Raw genomic sequence first — 18091 nt, forward strand, 5'->3', positions numbered from 1 at the left:
AGTTATTACCCAATGTATACACATCTCCCCAAGACACCTGACTTCACGCTATAAAAGCAGCTACAACCATGATTGTTTTTTCACAGCCCCGCTCCTGTGCCAGGTAATTCCACTATGGCCTCACCATAGCCCGTGCTACTTGGAACTTTTGTTCTGAGTAGCTGAATCTAAAACCACAAACAACAATCATTGTTTGGATAAGTTACAGACCCGCTCCTGTGACAGGTAAGTCCACAACGGGCTCACCATAGCCCGTGCTACTTGCCCCGCTCCGGTGCCAGGTAAGTCCTCAACTTGCTTACCATAGCCCGTGCTACTTATATATTTATTTATGTATAAACAAGAAGGCACATTGGGTTTGTGAGAATACATAACATGGTATTTACAATCTTGTAAAGCCACTAGTACACGCAACATTTCGGGCAGGTCCCTAATCTAATAGATAATTTTAAGTAGGTAAATTCTAGCGGAATTAATAAAATCATAACAGATACATTGCAAGAAAGAAAAAAATAAGATGAGAGAGACTAGTAAGTATATTAAAGCACATTGGTATATTAAAGCTCACATTGATTGAACTTGATTGGTAATTTAAACGATTATAAATTACCTAATAAAATTAGTAATTTATTTGTTGTTAATTAATTCAAATTAATTAGAAAATATTTACAATTACATTTTAATTACTTGAAAAGTAATTCAAAGAAACAGTAAAACCTGGAATTAATAAAAAAAATATTTTAATGCAGTCAGTAAATCTTATTAAAGTGTATTACCAAATTCGCAATAATACTTACATTTGCAGGCGATGAGTCACAATAACGTGGCTGAAGTATGTTGACCAGACCACACACTTGAAATTGAAGGGACGACGACGTTTCGGTCCGTCCTGGACCATTCTCAAGTCGATTGTGATGAGGAGGTAGGGGCAGGCAATAAATAGGCAAGAGAGAGCTGAGGAGGAAAGTCAGGTGAAGGGGATAGTAGTAATGAGAACTGCAGCAGGCCTATTGGCCCATACGAGGCAGCTCCTATTATAACCACCGAAGGAGATAGTAATAGGAATAAGAAGAGGATAGCAAGGGAGCGTAAGAGAAGACAATGAACAGAAAAAGGGAGAAGAGAGAAAGAAAAGGAAAGAGAAAGAAAGAAATGGAAGGGGGAAAGCTTATGTTAAGTCACGTTTGTTAGAAAGATTAGTGCATTTGAGTATATACTGTGAAAGGGAAGAGTCCACAGCAACAAAGCCAGGACTCAAGTTCATGTTGGGTACATTGTTTATAAGAGCCGATTCTACAAGACGGCGTCTGTGTAGAGTAGAGGCAGGGAAGATTATTTTGGAGGAAGACCAATCAATGGGATGATTAGAATCCCTCACATGGCAGAAGAGAGCATTGTTAGTGTCTGCAGACTTAACACTTCTCTTGTGTTCTTTAAGTCTGTCATTCAGTGTACAGCCAGTTTCGCCAAAGTATTGGAGAGGACAAGATGAACAGGAAATAGAGTAGACACCAGCAGCATTAGAAGCAGGAGGAGCAGTGTGAACTAGATTGCTACAAAGTGTGTTAGTTTGTCGAAAGGCGAGTTTAATGTCAAGAGGACGAAAGGTATTGGTAAAAGTTTTGAGTTAAGATATGAAGGGAAGGCATAGTACAGTGCTACTAGTGTTGGAAGCAGGTTTAGGATGAAAGAAATTTAACGAAATGTACGAAACGTCGTCGTCCCTTCAATTTCTAGTGTGTGGTCTGGTCAAAATACTTACATTTGCCTAACACTATATTACTTGAAAAGTGTAGCACATGTTGGAATAAAGTTAGGTTTAAGACTTTTAAACCGAGGGAAGTACTAAAGCTACAACATAAGATTACTTGCCAACCACTAATCATATTTCAGTATGGAAATATTTACCAAGGTAAACTATCCCTGTATATACCAATTATGCAGTACTTGCTAAGATTAACAAGGAATCGTAAACAGTGCATTGCCTTAACGAAAAGTAAAACATATTAAATATTAAACATTTAACTAGGGTTTTATATTTGTTAACCTAAAGGAAAATCTTATAATATAATATGTAATTGATTATATATGGAAAAAAAATAATAAAATAAAGAGATAAGAAACATATTAATTACAGCTTTCTCAGTGGAACGTCACTATAACATTGAGATACGATTCAAGGACTCAAGACTCTCCGGTATAAAAGCCCGGCATCACTGCTGCAAGACACACTCGCTCAGCTGTGGCCACAGCTAACCAACTTTCAGCCATGAAGCTCTTGGTAAGTTGCACTAACAATCGGACTCTCTGATATTGGTTAATATTTAATGTAATGTATTACATAAAATATCAAGGAAAGTAGTAGTCTTTTCGAAGAATATTTCATTTACGAGAATGAAAATATAGTACTTTACTGCTAAATATTATATGACTGTACGTGTGATTTTTCATATTTAGGTGCTTGTGATCCTGGCGGCTGCCGCTTGCGCTTCTGAGATTGAGAAGCGAGATGCAGAGCCCAGTTACGTGACGAGCAATTACGGTAGTGCTTACCCAGCATACAGTCACCGTTACCACAATGGAAAGAGGTCTGCCGAGCCAGAGCCTGAACCATCATTCCCAATTTATTCCTCCGGCCTTCGACATGGTTATGATCGTCATTACTACAAGAGGTCTGCCGAACCAGAGCCTGAACCATCGTATCCTCTCTATTACGCTCCCCGTCATGGTTATCGCCGCCATTTCTACAAGAGGTCTGCAGATCCTGAACCATCCTACTCAGTCTTCTCTAATTATGGTTACCGGCCACTAAACCATGATAGTCACCACTACTACTAGATTTCTGCTGACCTAAATGACACCATCTCTACTTACATTTAGGTCTATGGGGAATCAAACTATATGGTAAACCATCTCAACAATAATTTTCAGACTACGAGGCCTACATGACAAACAATTGCAAAGATCACACTCATCGCCAGGATTACTATCATTATGACATCAATGAGCTGAAATATGCATTAAATTATTCAACAAGTTTAATGTTATTTTGTTGAGTGTTCTGTTGTACAGCAAAGAAATAAATCTATATAATAATTGTTAAGTTTATTATTAATTATCATTTGCATCATTAATATCATAGTGGTATCATAACGATGAAAACGATTCAATGTGTTTCCGGTTGCTTGACATGGTTAAGATGTTTAATGTTGATATGGTTAATATATCTGAAAGAATATATTAACTTCCGTCAATAATATTGATGAAAAAAAGATGTATGTAATTAATTAAATTTATAGAGAAAATACTTGTTTATATTGCGATTTGGTACTGAACCTATGAAACGATTTCCGTGGAAATTGTATGCTTGCTTTAGGAGGCATGCGATGCATAGACGTATATTTTAAATACACACTACATGTCTAATAACATTTTGACAAAAACTAAATTCTATATAACAGTTTCCTATCAAATACAATACAGTAAGTTCAGATTGAGATGTCAGCATTTAAATATTTTTTAATATTTAAATGTATTTATATTTAAATAAAATTAAATATTTATATTTAAATAAAATAACAAAAAATATATTTTTTATGTATACTCTATACAGACGTTAGCTAGATGGAATAGAGTTGGATAGAGTTTTATAAATATTGTCGGTTCTTTCCTCTGATGCAAATATGGGTAATATATGATAATATTTACTAAGACTCGCATTAATGCAAGGTTAAAGTGATATTAGTTTATAAGTAGAGTATTCTGAGTGTTGATGAAATATATTTACTGACAATTTTAGACGAAAAATTTATATCAGCCCACGAGGGCTAGTTCACTGTACTCAACTATTTCTGTTTGCGGGGGTTACGCTCTGGCTCTTTGGTACCGCCTCTCAACTGTCAATCAACTGGTGTACAGATTTCTGAGCCTACTGGGCTCTTTCATATCTACATTTGAAACTTTGTATGGAGTCAACCTCCACCACATCACTGCCTAATGCATTCCTTCTGTTAACTAACCTGACACTGAAAATGTTGTTTCTAATGTCCCTGTGGCTGGCTCATTTGGGTACTCAGTTTCCACCTGTGTCCCCTTGTTCGTGTACAACCCATGTTAAACAGTTTATCTTTATGTACCCGAATGGAGCCAGTTGGCCGAGCGGACAGAACGCTTTACACGTGAACCTGTGACCCCGGGTTCGATCCCGGGCTACGGCGAGAAACGATGGGCAGAGTTTCTTTCACCCTATGCCCCTGTTACATAGCAGTAAATAGGTACCTGGGAGTTAGTCAGCTGTCACGGGCTGCTTCCTGGGGGTGGCGGCCTGGTTGAGGACCAGATCGCGGGGACACTAAAGCCCCGAAAGCAACTCAAGATAACCCTGTCAATTCCTTTGAGAATTTTGTATGAAGTGATCTTGTCTCCCCCTTACTCTTCTGTCTTCCAGTGTCGTGAGGTTCATTTTACGCAGCTTTTCCTCGTAACTTATGCCTCTTAGTTCTGGGACTAGCCTAGTGGCATATCTCAGAACTTTTTCCAGCTTCGTCTTCTGCTTGACAAGGTACAGACTTCCATGCTGGGGACGCATACTCCAGGATTGGTCATACATGTAGGGTATAGAGAGTTCTGAATGATTCCTTACACAGGTTTCTGAAGGCCGTTCTGATGTTAGATAGTCTCGCATACGTCGCAGATGTTATTCTCTTGATGTGGGCTTCAGGAGACTATGGTGTAACATCAACTTCTAGATCTTTCTCTTTGTCCGTGTCATGAACGACTTTATCTCTCATTCAGTATCCTGTGTCTGACCTCCTGTTTCCACTGTATAGTTTGATGACCTTGCATTTACTCGAGGTGGAACTTTAGTAGACATTTGTTACAGCATTCATTCAATCTGTCTAGGTCATCTTGGAGCCTCATATTATCTTCCGCCGTCTTTTTCCTCTTCAAAATTTTTGCATCATCAGCAAACAATGAAAGGAATAAATCTTTTCCCTCTTGAAGTTCATTTACATATATCAGGAACAGTGCCTAGCACCACTCATGCTGTGAGTAAACATGCTGCCACAATGACAACAAAAAGGAGGCATGGTAAGGGACCATGCCTCGGGACACTAAGCCCCGAAATTAACTCAAGATAACCTCAAGATGCCGTATATAGCGTATAAATTAAAGAGAGGAAAAATGTGGATAATAGAATAAAAGAACATAATAAGTATTGAATAATAAATAACTGTTCATATGAGTGTTAAAGGGAGTTTTATAACACATTAAGTATAGTTACTCAGAATTTGTCAGGATACGCATGAGAATGACAATAAAAACTTTATTTCAAGAATTGTAGGAAATTCAGGAGTTTGTATCAAGTGTGACCATCACGCCTCAACACGGAAGATTTCAATGACGCCTTTGAGATAAATTTAGCTCTGATGGCTTCGTGCCGCGGCTAATTTGTCAAACAGAATGTTTAATATTATTGTGCAATATATATATATATATATATATATATATATATATATATATATATATATATATATATATATATATATATATATATATATATATATATATATATATATATATATATATATATAAATATATATATATGTATATATATATATATATATATATATATATATATATATATATATATATATATATATATATATATATATATATATATATATATATATATATATATATATTTATATATATATTTGTATATATATATATATATTGATACTGATATATATACTGATACTGAGAGATTCAGCAAGAATACACGATCCTGCTTTCACTGAATGTTCATATCAGTGGGATGTTCTTGCAGCCCCAGCAACCATTATTGAGCCAACAAAACAACACAAACAATCCGGCTGGGACCACCCTGTAGTGGAAAAAGTAGCTGATGCCATGCTCAGCGTCGCAACATCAGACAAGGAGAAAACCCGTGTCAGACATTGCGTGCCAACCATGCAGGAGACTTCCTCCTGGCAGTACCCATGTCAGCAACGGGCACACGCCTAGATCCAGAATCCCTTCGTGTAGCAGTGGCCCTCCCCCTTGGTGCCCCAATTCACACTGAATACAAGTGTATTTGCAACAGAGTGGAATCAGACCAATACGGACTGCATGGGTTGCATTGCGGAAGCACAAAGAGCTGGCATGCAAGACACAACGAGGTCAATGACATCATCAAGAGAAACCTCGTCTCAGCTAGGTGCCCAGCGGAGAGAGAACCTCGCATCCTAGGTGTCCAAAACCTGGATTTCCCTGCACTTCGCCCTGATGGCATCACCATATACTCCTGGAAGGAGGGTAGACAGTTGGTGTGGGACTACACATGTGTATCCACCTTGGCTGACACCTATGTACACTTCGGAGCTGATCACGCAGGTGGGGCGGCCAACCACAGGGAAACAGCAAAATCACTCAAGTACAGGAGACTGGAAGGTCAATACCTCTTTGTTCCCATAGCATCTCAGACGCATGGCCCCTGGGGCAAGAGTGCCTTGGGATTTCTCAAGGAATTAGGTTCCAAGCTCATTGACGTCACCAGATACCCAAGAGCTTCCAGTGTTTTGTTTCAGCGTCTCAGTTTGGCGATCCAGAGGGGAAATTATTGCTGCGTCCTCGGTTCCTGTCCGGAAGCGAAGGAGCTTCAAGAGATCCATAACCTTTAGGCATTTGTCTTGTATGTTTTGTAACCTTTAAATACACAATAAAGAACAAAAAAAAAAGGAAGGGGGTGGTAGGAGAAAAGCACAGAAACTGTATTGGAGGGGACCTACATTCCCTCCAATGCGTTATGTGTGGTTTCCTCCGAGGTTATGGGTCCCCGTTCTTCCAGCCAGAGGTGGTACTCCCTTCCCTATTAATATATATATATATATATATATATATATATATATATATATATATATATATATATATATATATATATATATATATATATATATATATATATATATATATATATATATTTATTTATATATATATATTATTAAATATGACCGAAAAAGTAAGATTAATAATTCTAACACGAATTTTCTCTATCTTTCGTACATTTTATTTCACTGTTGGTGGTAATTAAAAAATCAATTCTCCAAAATTCATTTTTATTTCTAGTCTGACGCGACACTTGAGCGCGTTTCGTAAAACTTATTACATTTTCAAAGACTGTTTCGTGTTCTGTCTTGTGTTTAGGAATTTAATACCCTATTAATACCACCTCACCCCATCCACCTCACTCAAATGTAGATATAAAGAAATCGAAGTTGTGTAAGTTCTATTCAGTTGTGTATGTGTAAACTAAATTCTTTGAAAATGTAGTAAGTTTTATGAAACGCGCTCAAGTGTCGCGTCAGACAAGAAATAAAAATAAATTTTGGAGAATTTATTTTTGAATTACCACCAACAGTGAAAAGAACCGTACGAAAGATCGAGAAAATTCGTGTTAGAATTATTAATCTTACTTTTTCGGTCATATTTAATAATGTATGTCTACAGGAAAGACTGCTACCAAAATATACTAATATTAAAACGCACGACCCAGCAGCAAAGAATGAAGCCTTCACGATAAAATATCGCCAGGATCTGATTCGTGATCAGATATACAAGGCAGAAAATGAAATCAAAGACAACAAAACGCAACTACTTCATGCTACAAACGAATGGAGAAATAGCAACATCGACGAAACTCTCCGTACCCGCATTGAACAACATCTCGACTACCTCACACACCATCACCTCAGCACTGAAACAAGGATCATCAAGAAACTAACAACGATATATGGAGGACCTATGGCAATTCCACGACCAAGAGATAGCTTTCTGAACCTTGCAGGAATTAACCTCACTGAGGACCAAGTCACTCTCCTAAATCTAGGTATAAACTGTCACGTTATGTCCAGACCGAGTGAGATGGCCCGGAAAGTGGAGTTGGAAATTCTGTTGGACGACATATTCGACCTCGAGACACAAAAGAAGGTCACTACCAAAGATACCTTACAAGCAGAACTTATTGCGGAAGGAGGAAAGAATCGAGGCAACTACAGAAGCACCATACTGTCCCCCGAGCTCAAAGCGGCAGCTAAAAGCCTTCGTGAGAACAAGGAGATAGTTGTCAGGAGAGGTGACAAGTCGCCAATATACGTCATTCTTAAAAAAGACGAATATCTGGCGCAAATTTACATTTGCCTAACACTACATTACTTGAAAAGTCTAGCACATGTTGGAATAAAGTTAGGTTTAAGACTTTTAAACCGAGGGAAGTACTAAAGCTACAACATGAGATTACTTGCCAACCACTAATCATATTTCAGTATGGAAATATTTACCAAGGTAAACTATCCCTGTATATACCAAGTATGCAGTACTTGCTAAGATTAACAAGGAATCGTAAACAGTGCATTGTCTTAACGAAAAGTAAAACATATTAAATATTTAATATTTAACATTTAACTAGGGTTTTATATTTGTTAACCTAAAGGAAAATCTTATAATATAATATGTAATTGATTATATATGGAAAAAAATAATAAAATAAAGAGATAAGAAACATATTAATTACAGCTTTCTCAGTGGAACGTCACTATAACATTGAGATACGATTCAAGGACTCAAGACTCTCCGGTATAAAAGCCCGGCATCACTGCTGCAAGACACACTCGATCAGCTGTGGCCACAGCTAACCAACTTTCAGCCATGAAGCTCTTGGTAAGTTGCATTAACAATCGGACTCTGATATTGGTTAAAATTTAATGTAATGTATTACATAAAATATCAAGGAAAGTAGTAGTCTTTTCGAAGAATATTTCATTTACGCGAATGAAAATATAGTACTTTACTGCTAAATATTATATGACTGTACGTGTGATTTTTCATATTTAGGTGTTTGTGATCCTGGCGGCTGCCGCTTGCGCTTCTGAGATTGAGAAGCGAGATGCAGAGCCCAGTTACGTGACGAGCAATTACGGTAGTGCTTACCCAGCATACAGTCACCGTTACCACAATGGAAAGAGGTCTGCCGAGCCAGAGCCTGAACCATCATACCCAATTTATTCCTCCGGCCTTCGACATGGTTATGATCGTCATTACTACAAGAGGTCTGCCGAACCAGAGCCTGAACCATCGTATCCTCTCTACTACGCTCCCCCTCATGGTTATCGCCGACATTTCTACAAGAGGTCTGCAGATCCTGAACCATCCTACTCAGTCTTCTCTAATTATGGTTACCGGCCACTAAACTATTATAGTCAACACTATTACTAGATTTCTGCTGACCTAAATGACACCATCTCTACTTACATTTAGGTCTATGGGAAATCAAGCTATATGGTAAACCATCTCAACAATAATTTTCAGACTACGAGGCCTACATGACAAACAATTGCAAAGATGACACTCATCGCCAGGATTACTATCATTATGACATCAATGAGCTGAAATATGCATTAAATTATTCAACAAGTTTAATGTTATTTTGTTGAGTGTTCTGTTGTACAGCAAAGAAATAAATCTATATAATAATTGTTAAGTTTATTATTAATTATCATTTGCATTATTAATATCATAGTGGTATCATAACGATGAAAACGATTCAATGTGTTTCCGGTTGCTTGACATGGTTAAGATGTTTAATGTTGATATGGTTAATATATCTGGAAGAATATATTAACGTCCGTCAATAATATTGATGAAAAAAGATGTATGTAATTAATTAATTTTATAGAGAAAATACTTGTATATATTGCGATTTGGTACTGAACCTATGAAACGATTTTCGTGGAAATTGTATGCTTGCTTTAGGAGGCATGCGATGTATAGACGTATATTTTAAATACACACTACATGTCTAATAACATTTTGACAAAAACTAAATTCTATATAACAGTTTCCTATCAAATGCAATACAGTAAGTTCAGATTGAGATGTCAGCATTTAAATATTTTTAATATTTAAATGTATTTATATTTAAATAAAATTAAATATTTATATATAAATAAAATAAAAAAATATATTTTTTTTATGTATACTCTATACAGACATTAGCTGGAAGGAATAGAGTTGGATGGGAAGGGGCCACGACTCGCCGAGCCAAAGCATCCATTTTATAAATATTGTCGGTTCTTTCCTCTGATGCAAATATGGGTAATATATGATAATATTTACTAAGACTCGCATTAATGCAAGGTTAAAGTGATATTAGTTTATAAGTAGAGTATTCTGAGTGTTGATGAAATATATTTACTGACAATTTTAGACGAAAAAATTTATATCAGCCCACGAGGGCTAGTTCACTGTACTCACCTATTTGTGTTTGCGGGGGTTACGCTCTGGCTCTTTGGTACCGACTCTCAACTGTCAATCAACTGGTGTACAGATTCCTGAGCCTACTGGGCTCTTTCATATCTACATTTGAAACTTTGTATGGAGTCAACCTCCACCACATCACTGCCTTATGCATTCCATCTGTTAACTACCCTGACACTGAAAATGTTGTTTCTAATGTCCATGTGGCTGGCTCATTTGGGTACTCAGTTTCCACCTGTGTCCCCTTATTCGTGTACCACCCGTGTTAAACAGTTTATCTTTATCTACCCGAATGGAGCCAGTTGGCCGAGCGGACAGCACGCTTTACACGTGATCCTGTGGCCTCGGGTTCGATCCCGGGCTTCGGCGAGAAACGACGGGCAGAGTTTCTTTCACCCTATGCCCCTGTTACATAGCAGTAAATAGGTACCTGGGAGTTAGTCAGCTGTCACGGGCTGCTTCCTGGAGGTGGCGGCCTGTTTGAGGACCAGACCGCGGGGACACTAAAGCCCCGAAATCAACTCAAGAAAACCCTGTCAATTCCTTTGAGAATTTTGTATGAAGTGATCTTGTCTCCCCTTACTCTTCTGTCTTCCAGTGTCATGAGGTTCATTTCGCGCAGCTTTTCCTCGTAACTTATGCCTCTTAGTTCTGGGACTAGCCTAGTGGCATATCTCAGAACTTTTTCCAGCTCCGTCTTCTGCTTGACAAGGTACAGACTCCATGCTGGGGCCCCATACTCAAGGATTGGTCATACATATAGGGTATAGAGAGTTCTGAATGATTCCTTACACAGGTTTCTGAAGGCAGTTCTGATGTTAGATAGTCTCGCATACGTCGCAGATGTTATTCTCTTGATGTGGGCTTGAGGAGACTAGGTTTGGTGTAACATCAACTTCTAGATCTTTCTTTTTGTCCGTTTAATGAATGACTTTATCTCTCATTCAGTATCCTGTGTCTGACCTCCTGTTTCCACTGTATAGTTTCATGACCTTGCATTTACTCGAGGTGGAACTTTAGTAGACATTTGTTAGACCATTCATTCAATCTGTCTAGGTCATCTTGGAGCCTCATATTATCTTCCGCCGTCCTTTTCCTCTTTAAAATTTTTGCATCATCAGCAAATAATGAAAGGAATGAATCTTTTCCCTCTTGAAGTTCATTTACGTATATCAGGAACAGTGCTTAGCGCCACTCATGCTGTGAGTAAACATGCTGCCACAATGACAACAAAAAGGAGGCATGGTCCGGGACCATGCCTCGGGACACTGAGCCCCGAAATCAGCTCAAGATAACGTCAAGATGCAGTATATAGCGTATAAATTAAAGAGAGGAAAAATGTGGATAATAGATTAAAAGAACATAATAAGTATTGAATAGTAAATAACTGTTCATATGAGTGTTAAAGGGAGTTTTATAACACATTAAGTATAGTTACTCAGAATTTGTCAGGATACGCATGAGAATAACAATAAAAACTATGTTTCAAGAATTGTAGGAAATTCAGGAGTTTGTATCAAGTGTGACCATCACGCCTCAACACGGAAGATTTCACTGACGCCTTTGAGATAAATTTAGCTCTGATGGCTTCGTGCCGCAGTTAATTTGTCAAACAGAATGTTTAATATTATTGTATATATATATATATATATATATATATATATATATATATATATATATATATATATATATATATATATATATATATATTTTATATATAAATGTATATATAAATATTTAATATATATATATATATATATATATATATATATATATATATATATATATATATATATATATATATATATATATATATATATTTGTATTAGTATATTTTGGTAGCAGTCTTTCCTGTAGACATATATTATTAAATATGACCGAAAAAGTAAGATTAATAATTCTAACACGAATTTTCTCAATCTTTCGTACATTACGCTTCACTGTTGGAGGTAAATCAAAAATCACTTCTCCAAAATTCATTTTTATTTCTAGTCTGACGCGACACGGGCGCGTTTGGTAAAACTTATTACATTTTCAAAGACTTCACAAATACACAACTTACGTATCTCTGATTTTATATCTACATTTGAGTGAGGTGGGAGGGGTGATGTGGCATTAACACAAGACAGAACAAGAGGGGATATTAATAGGGTATTAAAAGTATCAACACAAGACAGAACAGAAACAATGGGTATTGAATAGAAGTGTTTGTAGAAAGCCTATTGGTCCATATTTCTTGATGCTTCTATATTGGAGCGGAGTCTTGAGGTGGGTAGAATATAGTTGTGCAATAATTGGCTGTTGATTGCTGGTGTTGACTTCTTGATGTGTAGTGCCTCGCAAACGTCAAGCCGCCTGCTATCGCTGTATCTATCGATGATTTCTGTGTTGTTTACTAGGATTTCTCTGGCGATGGTTTGGTTATGGGAAGAGATTATATGTTCCTTAATGGAGCCCTGTTGCTTATGCATCGTTAAACGCCTAGAAAGAGATGTTGTTGTCTTGCCTATATACTGGGTTTTTTGGAGCTTACAGTCCCCAAGTGGGCATTTGAAGGCATAGACGACGTTAGTCTCTTTTAAAGCGTTCTGTTTTGTGTCTGGAGAGTTTCTCATGAGTAGGCTGGCCGTTTTTCTGGTTTTATAGTAAATCGTCAGTTGTATCCTCTGATTTTTGTCTGTAGGGATAACGTTTCTATTAACAATATCTTTCAGGACCCTTTCCTCCGTTTTATGAGCTGGTTTTACGACCATAGTATCCGTACCCGCATTGAACAACACCTCGACATCCTCACAGACCAACATCACCTCAGCACTGAAACAAGGATTATCAAGAAACTAACAACATTATATGGAGGACCTATGGCAATTCCACGACCAAGAGATGGCTTCCTGAACCTTGCAGGAATTAACCTCACTGAGGACCAAGTCACTCTCCTAAATCTGGGCATAAACTGTCATGTTATGTCCAGACCGAGTGAAATGGCCCGGAAAGTAGAGTTGGAAATTCTGTTGGACGACATATTCGACCTCGAGACACAAAAGAAGGTCACTACCAAAGATACCTTACAAGCAGAACTTATTGCAGAAGGAGGAAAAAATCGAGGCAACTACAGAAGCACCATACTGTCCCCCGAGCTTAAAGCGGCAGCTAAAAGCCTTCGTGAGAACAAGGAGATAGTGGTCAGGAGAGGTGACAAGTCGCCAATATATGTCATTCTTAAAAAAGACGAATATCTGGCGAAAATGAACATCATACTCTCTGACCAAACTAAGTTCCAAAGGGTAACGAAGGACACTACAGCCGAATTAAAAGCAAAGGTCAACAAACTGATCGAAACTGTGAACGCCAAGAAATCCGGACTCCACCTGCCAAAGATCATTGGGGAATATAAACCTGGATATGCGTATGGAAATGTCAAGACGCACAAGCCTGGAAACCCACTTCGGCCAATCATTAGCCAGATACCCACACCCACGTACAGACTGGCGAAGCGACTCAACGGCCTGCTTACTCCTTATGTTCCTTGCGCCTTCAGCCTGAAGTCTCCAAAGGAATTTGTGGACTTACTGCGGGGCACACGGGCCACAGGGATAAGAGCCTCGTTGGACGTAGAATCGCTGTTTACCAACGTACCTGTGGACGAGACAATCGGAATGATAGCCGACAGAGTGTATCGTGATCCAGCCTGTACTCCTCTTGACATGCCAGAAAGTATTCTGAGGAAACTACTCCAAGCTTGTACTAAAGAGGCACCCTTCTTGAGCCCGGATGGGCACATGTATAAGCAAGTAGATGGGGTCGCCATGGGTTCTCCCCTAGGTGTCCTGTTTGCAAACTTCTACATGGGTACCATCGAGCAAAAAGTCTTAGTCGACATGAACTTGAAACCGGCCATATACTGCAGGTATGTTGACGACATTTTTACACAGATACATGATGTCAGACATCTGCAGGAGCTGAAGGAGGCATTTGAGCAGAGTTCCGTGCTGCGTTTCACTTACGAGACGGAAAAGGATGGGAAGCTGCCTTTTCTAGATGTAACAGTCATGGAAAAGGGCGGAGGTTTCCACACTGCAGTCTACACTAAGGAAACAAACATAGGAATGTGCCTAAATGCCAACAGCGACTGCCCTGACAGGTACAAGAGGAGTGTTGTTAACGCATACGTCGACCGTGCTCTTAGCCACAGCTCAGAATGGAAGCAAGTCGACGAAGAACTCTGTAGGGTAAGGCAGGTCCTAGTCAATAACGGCTTCTCCAATGGTTTCATCGAAGACATCATAAGAAGGAAAGTGAAAAGCCATGCAACCTCTGAAGAGACAACTAACACAACACCTATACCCCCTATTAGACTATTTTACAGGAACTTCTTTTCCACAGCTCATAAAATGGAGGAAAGGGTCCTGAAAGATATTGTTAATAGAAACGTTATCCCTACAGACAAAAATCAGAGGATACAACTGACGATTTACTATAAAACCAGAAAAACGGCCAGCCTACTCATGAGAAACTCTCCAGATACAAAACAGAACGCTTTAAAAGAGACTAACGTCGTCTATGCCTTCAAATGCCCACTTGGGAACTGTAAGCTCCAAAAAACCCAGTATATAGGCAAGACAACAACATCTCTTTCAAGGCGTTTAACGATGCATAAGCAACAGGGCTCCATTAAGGAACATATAATCTCTTCCCATAACCAAACCATCGCCAGAGAAATCCTAGTAAACAACACAGAAATCATCGATAGATACAGCGATAGCAGGCGGCTTGACGTTTGCGAGGCACTACACATCAAGAAGTCAACACCAGCAATCAACAGCCAATTATTGCACAACTATATTCTACCCACCTCAAGACTCCGCTCCAATATAGAAGCATCAAGAAATATGGACCAATAGGCTTTCTACAAACACTTCTATTCAATACCCATTGTTTCTGTTCTGTCTTGTGTTGATACTTTTAATACCCTATTAATATCCCCTCTTGTTCTGTCTTGTGTTAATGCCACATCACCCCTCCCACCTCACTCAAATGTAGATATAAAATCAGAGAAACGCAAGTTCTAATCAGTTGTGCATTTGTGAAGTCTTTGAAAATATAATAAGTTTTACGAAACGCGCCCGTGTCGCGTCAGACTAGAAATAAAAATGAATTTTGGAGAAGTGATTTTTGATATACCTCCAACAGTGAAGCGTAATGTACGAAAGATTGAGAAAATTCGTGTTAGAATTATTAATCTTACTTTTTCGGTCATATTTAATAATATATGTCTACAGGAAAAACTGCTACCAAAATATATATATATATATATATATATATATATATATATATATATATATATATATATATATATATATATATATATATATATATATATATATATATATATATATATATATATATATATATATATATATATATGTCGTACCTATGAGCCAGAACTCACTTTTTGGCCTACTATGCAAGGCCCGATTTGCCTAATAAGCCAAGTTTTCTTGAATTAACATATTTTTTCTAATTTTTTTCTTATGAAATGATAAAGCTACCCATTTCATTATATATGAGGTCAATTTTTTTTTATTTTAGTTAAAATTAACGTAGATATATGACCGAACCTAACCAACCCTACCTAACCTAACCTAACCTATCTTTATAGGTTAGGTTAGGTTATGTAGCCGAAAAAGTTAGGTTAGGTTAGGTTAGGTAGGTTAGGTCGTCGAAAAACAATTAATTCATGAAAACTTGGTTTATTAGGCAAATCGGGCCTTGCATAGTAGGCTGAGAAGTGCGTTCTGGCTACTAGGTACGACATATATATATATATATATATATATATATATATATATATATATATATATATATATATATATATTTAAATATATATATATTATTAAATATGACCGAAAAAGTAAGATTAATAATTCTAACACGAATTTTCTCCATCTTTCGTACATTTCATTTCACTGTTGGTGGTAATTAAAAAATCAATTCTCCAAAATTCATTTTTATTTCTAGTCTGACGCGACACTTGAGCGCGTTTCGTAAAACTTATTACATTTTCAAAGACTGTTTCGTGTTCTGTCTTGTGTTTAGGAATTTAATACCCTATTAATACCACCTCACCCCATCCACCTCACTCAAATGTAGATATAAAGAAATCGAAGTTGTGTAAGTTCTATTCAGTTGTGTATGTGTAAACTAAAGTCTTTGAAAATGTAGTAAGTTTTATGAAACGCGCTCAAGTGTCGCGTCAGACTAGAAATAAAAATAAATTTTGGAGAATTTATTTGTGAATTACCACCAACAGTGAAAAGAACCGTACGAAAGATCGAGAAAATTCGTGTTAGAATTATTAATCTTACTTTTTCGGTCATATTTAATAATGTATGTCTACAGGAAAGACTGCTACCAAAATATACTAATATTAAAACGCACGACCCAGCAGCAAGGAATCAAGCCTTCACGGTAAAATATCGCCAGGATCTGATTCGTGATCAGATATACAAGGCAGAAAATGAAATCAAAGACAACAAAACGCAACTACTTCATGCTACAAACGAATGGAGAAATAGCAACATCGACGAAACTCTCCGTACCCGCATTGAACAACATCTCGACTACCTCACACACCGACATCACCTCAGCACTGAAACAAGGATCATCAAGAAACTAACAACGTTATATGGAGGACCTATGGCAATTCCACGACCAAGAGATGGCTTCATGAACCTTGCAGGAATTAACCTCACTGATGACCAAGTCACTCTCCTAAATCTTGGTATAAACTGTCAAGTTATGTCCAGACCGAGTGAGATGGCCCGGAAAGTGGAGTTGGAAATTCTGTTGGACGACATATTCGACCTCGAGACACAAAAGAAGGTCACTACCAAAGATACCTTACAAGCAGAACTTATTGCGGAAGGAGGAAAGAATCGAGGCAACTACAGAAGCACCATACTGTCCCCCGAGCTCAAAGCGGCAGCTAAAAGCCTTCGTGAGAACAAGGAGATAATGATGACCAGACCACACACTAGAAATTGAAGAGACGACGACGTTTCGGTCCGTCCTGGACCATTCTCAAGTCGATTGTGATGAGGACAGGTAGGGACAGGAATTAAATAGGCAAGAGAGAGCTGAGGAGGAAAGTCAGGTGTAGGGGATAGTAGTAATGAGAACTGCAGCAGGCCTATTGGCCCATACGAGGCAGCTCCTATTATAACCACCGAAGGAGATGGTAATAGGAATAAGAAGAGGATAGCAAGGAAGCGTAGAAGACAATGAACAGAAAAAGGGAGAAGAGAGAAAGAAAGGGAAAGAGAAAGAAAGAAATGGAAGGGGGAAAGCTTATGTTAAGTCACGTTTGTTAGAAAGATTAGAGCATTTGAGTATATACTGTGAAAGGGAAGAGTCCACAGCAACAAAGCCAGGACTCAAGTTCATGTTGGGTACATTGTTAATAAGAGCCGATTCTACAAGACGGCGTCTGTGTAGAGTAGAGGCAGGAAAGATTATTTTGGAGGAAGACCAATCAATGGGATGATTAGAATCCCTCACATGGCAGAAGAGAGCATTGTTAGTGTCTGCAGACATAACACTTCTCTTGTGTTCTTTAAGTCTGTCATTCAGTGTACGGCCAGTTTCGCCAAAGTATTGGAGAGGACAAGATGAACAGGAAATAGAGTAGACACCAGCAGCATTAGAAGCAGGAGGAGCAGTGTGAACTAGATTGCTACGAAGTGTGTTAGTTTGTCGAAAGGCGAGTTTAATGTCAAGA

At 38.0% G+C, this 18091-nt stretch overlaps 2 protein-coding genes across 2 annotated transcripts; both read left to right on the forward strand.

Annotated features, from left to right (window-relative positions):
• Positions 1-2269: 2269 nt before the first annotated feature.
• Positions 2270-2838, forward strand: LOC138352676 (uncharacterized). Its single transcript, XM_069305252.1, has 2 exons — positions 2270-2281; positions 2458-2838. The coding sequence occupies exons 1-2, from the start codon at positions 2270-2272 to the stop codon at positions 2836-2838; spliced, it is 393 nt and encodes a 130-aa protein (XP_069161353.1).
• A 5868-nt stretch (positions 2839-8706) lies between these two features.
• Positions 8707-9273, forward strand: LOC138352677 (uncharacterized). Its single transcript, XM_069305253.1, has 2 exons — positions 8707-8718; positions 8893-9273. Exons 1-2 carry the CDS (start codon positions 8707-8709, stop codon positions 9271-9273), a joined length of 393 nt encoding a protein of 130 aa, XP_069161354.1.
• Positions 9274-18091: the final 8818 nt, after the last annotated feature.

Source organism: Procambarus clarkii, chromosome 54 (assembly GCF_040958095.1).
Source record: "Procambarus clarkii isolate CNS0578487 chromosome 54, FALCON_Pclarkii_2.0, whole genome shotgun sequence".
Taxonomy (NCBI): Eukaryota; Metazoa; Arthropoda; class Malacostraca; order Decapoda; family Cambaridae; genus Procambarus; species Procambarus clarkii.